Source organism: Oryza brachyantha, chromosome 7, assembly GCF_000231095.2.
Source record: "Oryza brachyantha chromosome 7, ObraRS2, whole genome shotgun sequence".
Classification (NCBI taxonomy): Eukaryota; Viridiplantae; Streptophyta; class Magnoliopsida; order Poales; family Poaceae; genus Oryza; species Oryza brachyantha.
In genome coordinates, this window is record NC_023169.2 from 164,964 (window position 1) to 180,993 (window position 16,030).

The following is a 16,030-nucleotide window of genomic DNA, read 5'->3' on the forward strand; positions in this document are numbered from 1 at the left end:
ATATTTAAATAAAGAAGAGACAATGAACATCTATATACAAATATTTTTTTAAAAAATACATTGTTTAGCAGTTTAAAAAGAAATAAAATCTGATAATAATAGAGAAAAGAACACAGACTTTGGTAACACTAATTATCTACGAAGTGGTATATTTTAGTTTTTTTAAAACTCAAAATATTCCGCGCATGTAGTAAAGTTATTATTTTTGTTGGAGGGAAAAAGAAGAGTGAAGAAGGTCCCTCCTTTTTCTCTTCTCTCCTCTTGTATTAGCTAGGCTAGGGTTTCTCCATCGGAATCGGAATCCGCTGAGATGCCGCCGCAGGGCTGGGCCATGGCGCCACCCTACTACTACCACGGCGGCTCCCCGCCCCCAGCCCCTCCATTGCCTCCAAAGGAGAAGGAGGAGGAGGAGCAGCAGCAGCAACAGGCGAGGTCCCTCTGGATCGGCGGCCTTCTGCCCTGGATGGATGAGGGCTACCTCTCCACCTGCTTCACTCGCTCGCCGGAGGTAATACCTTACCTTTGCTTCTTTTTTACCTGATGTTTACTATTCCGTACACCTCCTAGCCTAAGCAATATCATAGGAATAGGATAGCAATATCATATTGAGCCTATGCTGATGCCTCTATCTCACATTCAACTTAATTAAATCAAAATCAATCAATGACACCATTTAGTATACTCCATTATGTTGTAATACTACCATTGGACTGGACCATGTCTCAATATAAATCATACCACAACACAACCGATAATTTTATTTTTCCATGCAAGGATAAGGATAGCCAACATTCATCTACTCTCGCGAGTCAACCGTATGCATTAGTTTCACACTGTTTCTGACCAATGCAGCTTATGTCGGTTGTCATCAAAAGGAATAAGCAGACCGGACAATCCGATGGTTATGGCTTTCTTAACTTTGCTGACCATGCATCCGCTCATCAAATCCTCCACAGCTACAATGGCCAGGAGATGCCTAATTCTGATAGGGATTTCAGGCTCAACTGGGTCACAACTGCTGCCCGTGTGCCCAATGCTCCTAATCACGCCATATATGTTGGGGACTTGGCCTACGACGTCACTGACTTCATGCTACACCATGTCTTCAAGAGCCGATACCCATCAGTTAAGAGCGCTAAAGTTATCTCTGATAAGCTTACTGGCCACTCAAAAGGATATGGATTTGTTTTTTTTGGGGACGCTAATGAACACAGGCAAGCCATCACTCAGATGAATGGCGCATACTGCTCAACTAGGCCTATGCGTATCGGCACTGTTCCCAACAAGAAAGGTATCTGCACCAATCCGATGGTTTTTTTTTCAGCCAATTTCTACAGCTAGCTGTGTGCTTCCTTTTTGTCTGTATCATTACAATTAAGGCAATCATGCTTGCACTTATCTTTGCTATTATGGTGTAAGTGGCTGCTATGGTATCCCAGTTTCGCCTTTTGTCACTTTAGCTGTGGCTTGTGTGGTGTATCCTCTTCTAATCGTCCTTACATGATGCCCGATTCTCTTGTTTTCTAACCCCCTTTATATTTGCCATCCATTGTTATATATATATTATATATGTGGAAGCGTTCTTTAGTATCATCCATTCAATTTTTGGCCACATTTTCATCATTCCCCTGTATTCAATGCGTGCTATACACCCCTGAAGTCATTGCTTGTTATCAGCGCAGATGTTTCTGCCACATTTTTGTTAGATGCATTTCAAGCTGTAACATATACCTCACATATATGTATGTTGTTTTACCTGCCATGAATTTGGCGCACCCTCTCAGTTGGTCTGTTGTGATGGTATTTGTTGCTAAAACACATATTGGATTCTGTACATTGACAGTGTTTACACATGTGAATTTATAACATGTTGAGGTGGTATATTAGCACATGCATTACTTTAGTGCGTGCTAGCTATGGATTTTCAACAATGGATTACTAATTCAGAATCAATCTAGGAATTAAACATATGAGTTGGCTGGCAGTGTCTCCATCCATTATTTCTAAGCACACATTTCTTTCTTTCTTTCTTTTTTGCAGTTCCCTCCCATGATACAGAAGTATCTGATTCTGATTGCAATCCAGACAATTCAAAAGTAGGTCCTTTGTTTTTTCTTCTCTAGAGAAATATTTTAAAAGGAATCAGATGGAAGAACATCAATGTCACAGTGTTCTGGTTGTTTCCAGCTATTTATTGGTTCTATTGATCCAAGTGTGACTGATGAGGATCTAAAGCAAACCTTTAGTCCCTATGGAGATCTTGTCCATGTAAAGGTGATAGTGGGAAAGCAATGTGGCTTCATCAAATACTCAAGCAGGTATTTGCTTTTGTTGTCACTCTCTTTGCGACTATTATTTAGAAGATTGCAGTACATCCTAGGCAGCTAATCAATTTATTGTGATTTCAAATTATATGACAAAAAATAAAATGAGAACTTCTACTTTACATATTCTGTTGTAGAAGGCACCTGTATCAGTGCCTTGTGTGTTGGATTTTATTGTAGGTTGTTCTTGCATAGCATAGATCTGCCATCATAGCGGTACTGGTCCGATTGCAAGAAAATAAAACTGCAGATATGTAATGCATATGTTTAATTGATCATCCATACTCCCATTTAATGCAATCCAGTTATTGGCAATTGCCATAATTAAACTGGCTATGAAATACATAACTGTGCAGAGCATCAGCAGAAGAGGCTATAAGAATGCTAAATGGAAGTCAGCTAGCAGGTCGTAGCATAAGAGTTTCATGGTGTCGTCCGCTTTCTAACAAGCAGGTAGCTTGTGTTTATTGTTTTATCTTCTACTTTAGGAATTTTAATGCCTAAAGCCATTATCTTTGTTTGGTGTTCTCAGGATCCTAACAAGCAGAGTTATACAAGTCATCAAGGATATGGATATGACCAACAGCAGGTGTCAGTACAGGTACATTATATTTTGCTTGAGACCTCATTCCATTTCGTTTTGGTGAATGGCACTGGTGCACTGAATGCATTCAACCTTTGTGCAGTGAAAACTTGGAAGTTTCTTTTATTCGTTTTGGAAATAGCATGGTGCTCCTTGAAGATCTCAATGTCAAGATGTGGCAGGAATTTTTGGTGGCCGTAAACTTGGAGGGTTTTTTTTTTTCGTTCGTTTTGGAAATAGCTGTGCGTTGCCTTGTTTCTACTTTAGCTGTGCGACAGCTGCAAGGCATGACTCAAGTCCCATTGGTACCGTTCGTTTGAGTCTTTTGACAGAGAGATGTAGAATTTAGTAGGTCAAAAATGCCTTGGATTTTGCTATGCTATGGGCATGGCCAGCAGCAAGCTTTTGGGATTGGTTAGCTTGAGTTGAGTTGAGGTTGTACAGATGCAGGGTGAAGCTTATACTGTGGTTTGTACCAGCTGCAGGCGCACCTGGCTGGTCTGTTTTTCTTTTCTGTTACTTTTAACTGAAGAAACGACATTTGGCTTGAGAGTTCATCGGAGCCTGTGTTTGAGAAGAGCTAGTGTACTGTTTGTAGCAAGTGATGGTTGTTTTATCAAGATGAAGACTGTAGCAATCTCCATTGTACAGTATATATATTATATTATTCCCTTATGACATCAAGATCAAGATGAAGACTCTAGTATGTAACAGACAGACGATATGCTGGTGGCTTAATTAGTTGAAGGGGGGTTGGAAGAGATGAGGAAATAATTAAGATGCATGGAGATGGCAGGGTGTGAAGAGCATGTCCTTGGTAAGCATGAGCTGGGTCGGTGATGGTCGTAAATGCAGTGGATGGTCCTTGCAACATATGGACATGGCTCATCATCTCCTTCCAGGCCAACCAAGCCCTACTAGCTGCTACCCGACTCTTAATTCTCTCGCTGCATCGCATATCTTTCATACGGGTCGCCTTTTCTGACTTCATAGTTTTTTATTTTTAATTTTATATATAAACTTTTAATTTAGTTTTTCTCATGATTTATTAATTTCCAAAACAACTTGGAATGAATAAAGATTTTGCTCGTGTTAGTAAAGGATTATTTTGTGAATAAATACACAGTGTGTGGTAACCCGAAGGAAAAGAAAGCCCAATCCTTTCTTTAGGCCCGTCCTGAACTGAGACCCAAACATAAACCAAGTTCCCGCTCCAGTCGACTCAACTGGATTACTATTGCTTCTACCGTCTGTGTTTGTGTCAGCTTCCTCGATCGAGCAATTCATCAGCTGAGGAGCAAATTCGATCCTGCAAGACCGTATCCAACGATTGATTGATTGTAGCATACTGGAGTATTGTTCAGTTTCAGCATTGACCATGGATGCATGAAGATCGACTAAGCAGTTAATAAACACTGGAAATCGACTTCAGGACAACCAACGAGATTGCATCATCATATATTATTATCACCAATTGGAAACGTTTGGAATTAAGGTCTTGTTTACCCTCCCTACTGTGCTCTAAACATGCATGGGAGCTACCATACACATGCACCAAAAATTCAGTAATGGAGCAGCAGCTGATTCCATCCATCAAGTACCAAGGCTTTGCTGACGCTTTCGACCATTTATAAGCACAGCTCAAACACCAGCATCCCATTTCTGCTATGGGAATTCAAAGTTTTCCCATAGCTCTTAACATATTCCAGTACTATATAACATCACATTGACTAAGTACTAGGAGCCCTCTAGCTAGTTGATTGGGTGGTACTGTGCTGACACCCGCTTAGGAGGGAGCTTCCGGAGGATGAAAAGGACAAGAGCTGAAGGCAGTATCTCTGTGAACTGTACAACATATTACATGCACATGAGCACTAGTCCAGGGCAGACAGTAATCAACATGTACTAGTGCCAATTGTCTTAATTACTACTACTATCTAGTTTCACTTACCATATAGTAGAAGAAATCAAGAATTGGATGATCCAAAACCTCCAGAGATAAATCAGGATCAAACGCTGATAATGCCACCTACAATCAAGTCAAACCATAAGGAGAAACTAACGAACATTATTACTTACTACAAGAACAAAAACAAAAGCATAAATATGTATAGTGGTCTTCGTAGCACAACAGTCCATCTGCACATAATATCAGTTGATATGTTTCACGTCATCACATATTTCAACATCAAAGCTCCCTTTCGGACCAACCAGAAAAATAAGTGTGATCCTTGGTTCTTGAATGCCTATCAATGAATCATGAAGAGTCAAGTACTTACCACAATGCATCTTATCAGGAAACAAGCACAACAGATTGCAGTCACTGTCCCAACCTGCAGCGTTTCAAAAAAACGAAGGTAGAATGAAAATTCTATAGCTATGAAACAGTTAAATGTTTCCACTCCAAGTAGCAATCTGTGACAATCCATGTAAAGTCTGTAGAACACATAGCTATTAAAATTTTTTTCCAACCTTTTATTTTAGTCAATCATTGGAACAAATAAAAAATAATAAGAAGAATGGTGCTTGCTATCAGGGGCTGCAAATAATCATGTTAACTGATAGAAAGAAGATAATATTATTCACCATCAATTTAGGTGGGTCCAGATTATCATTGTGCATTAATCAAATATATATAAATATAGTTGTCTGACAATTAAAATTGTATTTGCAACTAAAAACATAAGCACTAGAGTTGTAGCTCTCTCTCAGTCTCCCACACAAACAAATGCATCATGGTAATTAGACATAGCTATAACAGAAATAAGAGTTGTTATGCAAAAGGGTAAGACAGCAGAGCATATAACTACAGTTACAGGACCTAAACAAGGAAATACGAGCATTAGAAACAATTCAATGTTGAATGATTGTCATTTCTAGTATATTGAGTTATAACCAATCTTTGGTATGGCTAAAGATCAACCAAAGGACAGGAGGCTCAAACAAGACGCCAAGCAGATAGTTGTTTACAGCAGGAAGCTTTATGAGCACCGGACATGAAAATTGTTTAGAGTTAGTTTTGAAATCGTGCAGCAGTCACCTCATACAGCTTCTTTGTTCGCCCCTTTGATTCAATTGGGAAACGTCTCAGCAAGAAGAAGAGCCTATGACCGAATAACACAGGTTACAAGCAGGACACTGTACAAATACTGAAGAGTCAAGGCAGTGAGTAGAATATAGCACAGGACTTTGGACGTGGAGTTACCTTCCACCGTATACCGAAAAGCCAAGAAGGGCAACAAAAGAGACGAGCACAATGAAGAGTTTGGTGACCAGTTCAACAAAGGGATTGTCGTTGATTCCGAGGTATATCCAAATGCAAACCTGTGGACAACCCGAATCAGATAGATGTAGAAATTGAAGGCAGTTAAGAAAGATGAGTTGGGAGAAAGAAAAGGCTACTGGTCCTATCCTATCGATGAACATAGGTTTTTGAGGAAGAGGAAGGGAATAAGCAAGCAATATGCGAAGATGACCTGAATCACATATATGATGGTGTTGACGGCAATGTATATAATCCTCAACTTATCTGTGGGGAGGCTCCTGGCCTGCAAAAAAAGGAAACAAGAGATAATTAACTGGACAAAGATGAGCAGAACAGGAAAGGAAGGATTGGAAGGCAAGACAAAAGAACCTACCTGATGGTAAATTTCAGCCCAGAAGAGAACAAGCAAGGTGTAGGTGGAGAAAAACAAGAGGCCGGGGAGGTCCAGCAGCACCAACTTATACACCTGCATCATGCATATGGACATGATGTTGTGGTGGATGATCCGGTTAATCGTTGATGAGTATGATTTACTAGTGTTTTCTAAGTTACTTACTTTTGTTGAGAGAAGGAAGACATGGAGATGGAAGCCGAAGACGAGAGCACGGACTGCACAATCAATCAATCATCAAAGAGAAGATGATGATTATTATTATTATTATTGACACCAATTTCATACACATAATATCAAATCACTAAAAGGGTAATTATCAAGTCCAGTACAGTACAGTACAGTACAGCACTAGGTAAAAGAAAGGGAAGAAAAAGAAAAAGAAAAAGCGTGCGTAGGCTTACCGCCGTTGACAAGGAAGTTCATGAGGTGAAAGACCTTCTGCGTGGTCCACCCGAATTCGGGCACCCGGCGGTGGATCCTTATCAATTGAATCTGCAAGCGCCCCCAAGAGAGAGATGAGACGCGCGGATCGGATGCGAGAGGAGCAGAGCTGAGCTGCAGGAAGATGGAGGGAGGGACTGACCAGCGCGACGAAGGAGACGAGGGCGTATGCGGCGGAGAGGGAGAAGAAGGCGCCGTCGCCGTCGCCGTCCCCGCCCCCGTCCTGCCATGCCCACAAGCCCCGCAGTCGCAGCCGCAGCGGCGCCGGCGAGGAGGAGGAGGAGGCCATCTCGACCCGATCCGATCTGATCTCTTCTCTTTCTGCGGCCGCCGCGATAGCTAGAGTTCCTATGCTCCTCCCACCCCCGAAATTCCTCTTCTCATATTTGCTTTTAGAGCTCCTCCATTTCCCTTTTTTTCTATTTATTTATTTGGATCCATTATTTTACCACCTCCTTACCAGTATTCTATTCGGTCCGGATAGTTGATCATTACTCTATGTATAATATAATTGTTCCAGCTATAATGTTAAAAGTTATAAAATGTTCCCCGTATAAATTATTTGGATTCTAAACTACTCCCTCCGTTTTATAATATAAAATATTTAATTTTTTTCTTTCAACTTTTGAACATTTGTCTTATTCATATTTTGCTTGTGCCTTAATTTATTATAAAAAAACTTTAAGTACGAATGGTCATTATTTATATTTATACTAAAAAAGTCAAGCATCCCGTTATGAAACAGATGTAGTATAAACTAATATGTATTCATTATGATTCTTTAAGAAAACTGAAACATAATTTCATTGACTTATTTAAGAATAAAACTCTACATGAAATTTCATGAATTACACTACATATAGTGGAAAAAGGATCCACAGTACGTAAAAAGAATGAAATTATTTGATCACAAATTTTAAAAGATATTTAAAATGTTCCAATAAAATTTAAATGATATTCGTTGAACATCTTCCCCAATTTAACACAAATAACCAACATTTTTGGGTCTCAGTGTTGTGTCCTGCTGAAACTAAGGTTTAGATTCAATCACAATATATTTTTTTGTTTGCCTTTTTCAAATTTAGCATTGAATAATTATATCCATTTGTTTTATTATAAGTTAATAAATTCACATAGAGATTACGCAACGCATAAAGACGACTGAATCAACTAACGGAGTGAGCATAAAGGAGATAGATAAACTCATATGTACACCAGGAATAGGGTAAAGTTGAGACATATAAAAATGATCGAGCAAATTGTTAGCGCTGCATAGCAAATTCTCTCAACAATAAGCGGGGAGAAGAGAAGGGGTCCCACACATCAGTGTGTGTGGGGATGGGTAGTTTTGTTAGCTGGCCCCACCTTGGACATTGAGGAGATTGTGGGGCCCGCAGAACAGTGCACCTGCACCTGGGGGCTTTGCTTCTGCTGCGTCACCAGATTGTACGTGGACACGTGGCCTCCACGTGCCGACCGGGTACCTCTACCAGCAACCTGGGCCCACTGTCATTCACACTACAGCGCACTCCACCCGACTCACAGTGTCCCATTTATCTTATTATAAAATATTATAGAATTATTATTTATTTTGTTATGAATTTGATTTACTCCGAAATATATTTTAAATTAAAATTTACATTTGTTACAGAATTATTAATAACCAGACCGTGTGTCAAAATATCAATAATGTTATCTACTGAAAAATAGAGGGAGTATTTCTTTTCTGTGATTTGATGATCACCTAATGATATATGGGCGGCCGAAAGCGGACAGAACAACCACCTCACTCCAAAATAGATAATGCTGCATATTGCACCGTACGTCGACGTCCCAAATCAAAATACTACTATCAATATAATACAAAGAAAAAGGAGCCGTGCAGAGGTTAACTACCAAATTTTAATATACGTGCTGCTCTATTATTATTTGTCTCTACCTCCAATACTATATGCTATTGCAACTTTAAACATACGTGCGGCTGCCTATTGATTTGTGTGGTAATCACGTTGCTTATTTTTGATACCTTCTCATCAATCTACAATATATATCTTAACCCTACACCATATACCATATAGTGCACTAACACATCTTACTCAGTCTACACCATTCATCGTCGTAAGATCGATTTACTAGGACGAACTTCACATATCCTTATACAGACTTTTCATATTAGAAATCATATTTTTAATTACAAAAAGACAAACACTTCCTGTACATTAGACATTATATAAAGATTAATACATATTTTTTTAATCCTAAAGTTCCTACAAATATGTAATATATACATTTAGAATCAAAATTCAATCATAATATTGGTGTGGCATGCGTACTAGCACAAGTCAAGACAAAACACCTTTAGAACATCACCAATGACACTAAGACAATATAGTTAATGTTCAACACCATGATACAAATGTGCTAATCATAAGATCGGTTAGGACTCTAAATCACTACTGTTATATGTCTAAATAGTTAAATCATTAACAATAATATCATGGATAAATCTGGTAAATAGGAATAAGTATTTGGGGTTCTATAAATATTTGTTAGCATCATCTTATTATGTAAAATAAGTAAATTCCTTGATCTATCAAATAATACATCACTGCAGAATATTTTTATAATCATTGAAAAATATGTATACCTCTTATTAATAACGAACGATAAACACAACCAATAAAATATCATTAGTAATTTCACTTTGTTAAAAACTCGTATATTTTCTAAACTGAAAAAACTCGTATGATAAATATGTATTATATTTCCACTTAATATTTGATATATATATATATATATATATATATATATTTGTTTATGTAATATAAGAAGAAACACGCATGTTTTTAAACTCATAAACAAATTAGTCTTTGAATTACTTGGTATTTGAGAATTGCACAGTAGTTTTGTTCATTTGATATATTCAAACTCCAATAAAATTTTATTTACTATCAAAAGGCGCGATGTTTGTATTGGATGCAAAACATGTTTGTATAAAATAGGTGTCATTAAATTTTGCTTTATAAAATTTAAATTTTATGTTAATATTGAGATAATATAAATAAATTATTTAATTAAAATTATCCTTACAACTTGATCTTGTATTGTTTCTAAAATTACTGTATCAGTTTGTTGTTATGTTTCTAAAATTAGTGCATAACCTTGGTCTTTTAAGTTCTAAACTACCGCCCAACCTTAAAAACTTGTAATTGCAACGTATGACAGCCTATAACTAAATATGTAAAGCTATGATATTCACTATTAACTGGTGGTTCGCTGCTATGTTGTCAGAGTTTGTTTAAATAATAGTCATATTAACAAATGCTCGATAGAGAAACAACTTTGAGTGTTTGGTTTATATGATTGCTTTTGAAAAATTTTATGATATCTTTTTTGCATTACTAAATTGACCCAAGTTAGCATGGGTATAGTACTGTACACTACAATGCACAAACGTGTTTTACTCATTATTATCATGTGGCACATCTAACAGTCCAAAACACTTGTATGTGGTTCAACGATCTAGATCATCCTCACATATAACATGTAAAGGTTTACATTTAGCAAAAAATCTTTGATATGGAAAGCCACCACCCAATCGTGGTAGGACCACTAATTGAGATTTTTCTCCTTTTTAAATCTTCTATCCTTAATTAAGATTTTTTCTATATAAGTATGACTAATTTGTGATGGATAAAATTCATTTATTATTTATATATTAGGAGAGGTTCCGTACACAAGACAAACTCTTTGCAAAATCATCAGAGGCTGGCGTCTCACATTGGCGTTCTCTGCATCATCCTCAACCTCAACAACAAGGAACGTCGGTAGCCGACTAGCACAACATCACTTTTGTGGCTAACAGCATGCAGACACAGTCTGAAGTAGCAGTGCACATCGACAAGCACCTGGTGTAGTGCCACTTTTACCATTGGCAACATACTGACATCATCGGTTACAATAACATGTGTCGTTTGCAATAGTTATTTTGATTTCTTCACTGATTTTATATAAAGATATACTAAGCTTGATTAAACTAGTTTTCATGTGTGTGTACGTGTTGGTACATTGTCGTTTGAAGCTGAACAATAATAAGATGATATAATCACATCGATTGTTATGGTGTAATAGTGTGCACACTATTATACCATAAGTTTAATATAAAATATTTTAGAACTGTGGGGGACGAGTCACGATAACTTTTTATTTAAAAAGTTAAATAGTTGTCATGTGAGAAAAAACCGGTTAATTCATAGTGTTATCGAGAGTGTGAAAATTGGTGTTATATAGATGAGTGTTGTTCGGTTTCGTTAGGTTACTGTAGTCGTCCGAAAAACCGTTAATTCAGAGTGAGCAGAGTGCATGCGCGTGAAGATTGATGGAGCGCGCTTGAGGTTAGACAATTACAACAGCTGTGAAGTAGTACGTGTTTCATAAGTAGGTAGGTATCGATCGTGTCAACAGCAAATAAAATCTCAGTACGTAACTGATTACAATCAATCATTAAAATAAAAGCTCGTAGTTTTTGAATATAGATTTGATTGATAACAGACAGCCAGTCAGTCAGTCAGTCTCCTTTTTATTTAAGATGGAATAAAATCAAAAGAAAAAAAAAAGAGGAGAGGATTGGAGGGCCTGAACTAACTGTTCTATCTAAACCATGGCCAACATACATACAGTGTTGATGAGTCGTGGATGGATGGATGAACAATTAGTTAAGCTAAGGAGGAGGAGGATGGATGGTGTAGTGAGGAGGAGGGAATGGAGCTAGAGGAGGAGGGGCGGTGGGGGCAGTGGCTTGCCGCGGCCCATGGTGAAGCCGCGGGTGCCATCGGGCATCCTGGGGCCGTGCGGGTGGCGAGGGCTGGAGGGGCAGGGGCACTGCTTGTGGCGGGGGCTCGCCGGCAGCTTATTGTGACGGGGGCTCGCCGGGTCGAAGTGGGCCACGCTGCCGGCGGGGGCCGACTGCGGGAGTACCTGCAGCTGCTTATTCATCCCGCGGGGGCCCCCCCGCGCCCAACCTCCTCCTCCTCCTTTACTATTCTTATTGCTCGTCTGCTGCTCCTGAGGATCCGCCTACCATCCATCCATTTTTTTCATCCATCCATATGCATCTTAATTAATTACTCAACAACTTAACTTACGTGAAGAAGAAGAGGTGGGTCCGGCGACGGCGAGTAGTCCGCCATGGCCATGGCCATAGGCGAGGAAGAGTCGGAGCTGGAGACGTGCGAATGCGGTGAGTGGACGTCCTCATCGGAGGCCAGCACCAAGTGGTCGAAATCCGTCCGCTTCAGCCTCATCACCGACTTGGGCTGCATTGCATTGCAACATATATATATATATATATATATATATACTACTTAAGATCGAGACGATTAATATTTATTCGGCCGGGGTTAGTTAACTAATTAATTAATTACCGATCGCCGGAGGACGGTGCGCACCCGGAGCCCTTTCCTCCAGTTCCGTTCGTCGTTCAGCTTCTCCACCTGCATGCATATATTTCAGTACGTTCAAAATTAACCTCCAGCTACCTCCGATCCTCCATATATCGTACGTGCATTCATTTATATGCATGTGCTACATATTATAGCTACTTGCAAATAACAAGTGGATGGACGACTCACTGCTTTCTCAGCTTGCTGCGAACTCTCGTACTCCACCAGTGCATGCATCTACACTTACACAACATGTATACAATTATAACAACATGGCACGTAATTGTCTTAGTTGTGTCTTGTTATAACTCACAAACACTCAACCTATAATAATCGCCAATATATATGCATGTAGCACTACTCCCTCCATCAGAAATATATGTGTATGTGCTACGTACGTAGTTAAATAATTAGTACCTTGTTACTGACTAGCGTGTCTGACTTGGAACTTCTTGGCGTGGTAGGCTCTTGTGGGTGGCACATCTTTATGTTCTTCACACTGCATGCACGCACGCGCACCAATTATATATCGACCCGTTAATTAAATATATAATTACAACGTACGTACATGAATCAGTAGTACGTATATATAAGCTAGCTAGCGTCAAAGGATCCATGCATGTCTACATAATTACTAACAATGTACTAATAATATATATAATAGACACATGATACATGTGCCAAACTGGCAGAGTTCCTGCCGCTTGCCGAAAAAAATAGATGCAAATTAAACTCAATCGATCTGACCTTCCGACGACACCGAAGATCTTCTCCAGGCTGTTTCTTGATGAGTCCTCTGGCAAATTCTCAGCTATGATCATCCTCGACTGCATGCATGCGTACGTATAGTAGTAGCATATCGATCATAATTAATTTGGCTGGATGCAACACTCACTCACTCACTCGTCGACAGATCGAGATCGATGCATGCATATATGAGAGTGAGAGTACGTACGTACCTGAAGCTCCTCCTTGTGCTTCTCACTGAATGGCTGCCTACGCCGGACTTTCTTGCCGTCGTCACTCACAATCTGAACAAACCGATTAATTAATGTAAAACAGAACCAAATTATTAAGCATTCAAGGATATATATAATATCAGTGGACTGGACTATATAAATATATAATTACCAGCTTGGTGGAGGTGCGAAGAGCCTTGACCAGCATTTGGTTGGTTGCTCCAAGAGACTTGATCTTCTTCCAAGACGCAATCACGGATAAGGGGACTGATGACCATGCCAGTTCAAAACATGCAATGTAGTTTTAATATACAGCTTGCCAGCTAGGAAGCAGCAGGAATTAGTGGCCGGATTGGAGATTAACTGTTACAACAGTACGTAGTAGCTAGGTGTATATATCTCTAATATAATAGGTAGCTTAATTACCGTAACCTTCAGAATCTTTGTTCATGATCTTGAGCAAGAACTCGTTGGCGACGAGATTAATGTCGCTGAACTGGTACTCGACCTGCTTGACGATCTTGTGAGGCATGTCGGCGGCGGAGGTGGGCTTGGTGGGCTGGGCGCCGGCGGTGGCGGTGGCGAACTTGCTGGCGTGGGCGAAGTCGGGCATGAAGAAGACGGGCTCTGCATGCTCGTGGAAGAAGCTCCAGTCGGGCTGCATGTGGAGGAAGGGGGAGTAGAAGCCGCTGCTGCCGGCCGGCGCCGACATCGGGCTCGCCGCCGTCGGCGACATCGGCACGAACTCCGGCGCGTGCACGTTGAACTTGAAGGCCGACGATGGCGTGGACGGCTCCTGCTGATCCGCCACCGCCTTGGCGTCGTCGCTGCTGTCCTGCGCCATGGATGATGCCTCTGGACAAGGCCATCGCGATTTCATGTGATCCGTCTATATATATGTATGGAGAGTGGAGGAGGTCCTAGTTTGTGAGGCGAGAGCGTTTTTCTCCCGCGCCACAAACCAGGAATGGCTGCCCCACAACCACTCGCTTCCATGTAGGGACACCACCTACGCCTCTCCTCCTACCTTTCATTATTTATTATTATTATTAGTTACACTGATTTAGTTACTATCTTAGACTTGCAGCGAAATCAAAGGCTTACTCTCTTCAAAGGAATTTCAATCCATAAAAATAGAAAATGGAACAAAGAAATAGAAATGGATACTCTCACACCCTAAGCTGCGGTTGTTAATGGAGCGTATTTAGCCGGATGGTGTTCATACCATATTCTAAACCATAATTTTTAAACGGATGTGGAGCGGATGGGGATCTTTTTGAGTATGGATGTAGATACCGATTATTGCGGATGTCGGAAATGGTGCAGAGTCGGCTCGAAAACGGATTATTATAATCGGATGTGATATGTACATGCAATCAATACATTGCCATTTAATATTGGATAAAAAAATATTTGCGCTATTGATGGGTTTTTGATTGAGTGTTTTATGGGCTAAAAAACTCGGATTATCCACCAAAATGACTATCGGATTATCCGATAAGAAAAATCGGATAATCCGTATCCACCGGGTATTAACGATACCGTATTCGTATCCGAATCCGCAACTCACTGTCCGAATCCGACTCCATATCTGCTGGATAGTTACAAACTCCTACCACCTCCTCAATTTAAGCGGATTCGGAATATCGGATCGGTTCGGATATTATCCGATCCGTTAACACCCCTGCCCTAAGCTGGCCCTATTTTGAAAATCCGAACCCAAGAAGAAGCTACAGTTTTACAATTTCAAGGGTATTCAGACGGATATCCAAGATTTTTTTTAAAAAATAACTATATCTATGTATGCACATGAGAAAAAAAGAAGGCCATATTCATCAACCCACGAAGCAAAAAAGGCCATTATTTGGGCCTCCCTCCTCTAAATCTGAATGATGAGTGGGCCTTGCGGCCCAATTCGCTCACACTTTACCCACATGCCCCAAACTTACCAATTCCCATCCTTCCTCAGCAACGCAAGATCCCCCCCCCAATGTGGCAAGATGGGGGCGACACTGCTTCAATGATTGCTTGGTTAATATTAATGGAAATAAAGATATTTTCCTTGCAAGATAAGGACGAGGACATGATCACTCCTTTTTCAAAAAACAAAGCAAACATCAGGATTGTGTAATGACCGAAACAAGAGTACAAATATTCGATCAATACCCACTTAATTAATATTTAGTTTATTTATATAATACCCACTTAATTAATATTCGATCAATACCTTTCATACGGCTATGTTATTTTGGTTGATAAAAAGGGAAGATAAACATTTTTTTAATTTTTTTGATAGCTATTTAGTACCATAAACAATAAGATTAACTTTTATAAAATCAAAAATCTAATCTATAAAGGTGAGATGAACTTCTATATAATTTTTTTCCACCATTTAGAGATACAGAAAATATAAACGCAAAAGCCAAAAAAAAAATTTAGCCGAAAAGAACGCAGCCGGCCCGTTTAGTTCGCGAAAAGAAAATTTTTTGAGTGTCACTCGTTTGACCGGATGTCGGAAGAAGTTTGTGGACACAAATGGAGCATACTCTCGGTTAGGATACATCGGCTTCAAACTCTAGCACTTGGGGTGAGTTTCCAGCAGCTGGTGATTATATCGACTAGA

At 39.7% G+C, this 16,030-nt stretch overlaps 3 protein-coding genes across 6 annotated transcripts; 1 reads left to right on the top strand and 2 right to left on the bottom strand.

The window, feature by feature from the left end:
- The first annotated feature begins 247 nt into the window (after nt 1-247).
- LOC102713196 (RNA-binding protein L-like) lies at nt 248-3,877 on the top strand. Its single transcript, XM_006657325.3, has 7 exons — nt 248-508; nt 853-1,291; nt 2,041-2,096; nt 2,188-2,318; nt 2,681-2,777; nt 2,857-2,925; nt 3,011-3,877. Exons 1-7 carry the CDS (start codon nt 311-313, stop codon nt 3,011-3,013), a joined length of 993 nt encoding a protein of 330 aa, XP_006657388.3. The 5' UTR covers nt 248-310; the 3' UTR covers nt 3,014-3,877.
- A 457-nt stretch (nt 3,878-4,334) lies between these two features.
- On the bottom strand, nt 4,335-7,421 carry LOC102707508 (tobamovirus multiplication protein 1-like). Its single transcript, XM_006658131.3, has 10 exons — nt 7,150-7,421; nt 6,968-7,058; nt 6,729-6,781; nt 6,546-6,638; nt 6,384-6,455; nt 6,113-6,231; nt 5,948-6,011; nt 5,187-5,240; nt 4,859-4,936; nt 4,335-4,752 (listed from the first exon to the last, which is right to left on the bottom strand). Exons 1-10 carry the CDS (start codon nt 7,294-7,296, stop codon nt 4,660-4,662), a joined length of 864 nt encoding a protein of 287 aa, XP_006658194.1. The 5' UTR covers nt 7,297-7,421; the 3' UTR covers nt 4,335-4,659.
- Nucleotides 7,422-11,425: 4,004 nt separating this feature from the next.
- Nucleotides 11,426-14,351, bottom strand: LOC102707788 (la-related protein 6C-like). Of its 4 annotated transcripts, none has more exons than XM_040526164.1 (9): nt 13,834-14,351; nt 13,580-13,674; nt 13,408-13,479; nt 13,196-13,275; nt 12,866-12,947; nt 12,638-12,685; nt 12,431-12,499; nt 12,152-12,322; nt 11,426-12,071 (listed from the first exon to the last, which is right to left on the bottom strand). In XM_040526164.1, exons 1-9 carry the CDS (start codon nt 14,285-14,287, stop codon nt 11,775-11,777), a joined length of 1,368 nt encoding a protein of 455 aa, XP_040382098.1. In that variant the 5' UTR covers nt 14,288-14,351; the 3' UTR covers nt 11,426-11,774. The 4 variants fall into 4 exon arrangements, with proteins under 4 accessions (XP_040382098.1, XP_040382097.1, XP_040382096.1 ...); XM_040526163.1 differs by having other exon boundaries at nt 11,426-12,083; nt 13,840-14,350; XM_040526162.1 differs by having other exon boundaries at nt 11,426-12,083; nt 13,834-14,349.
- Nucleotides 14,352-16,030: the final 1,679 nt, after the last annotated feature.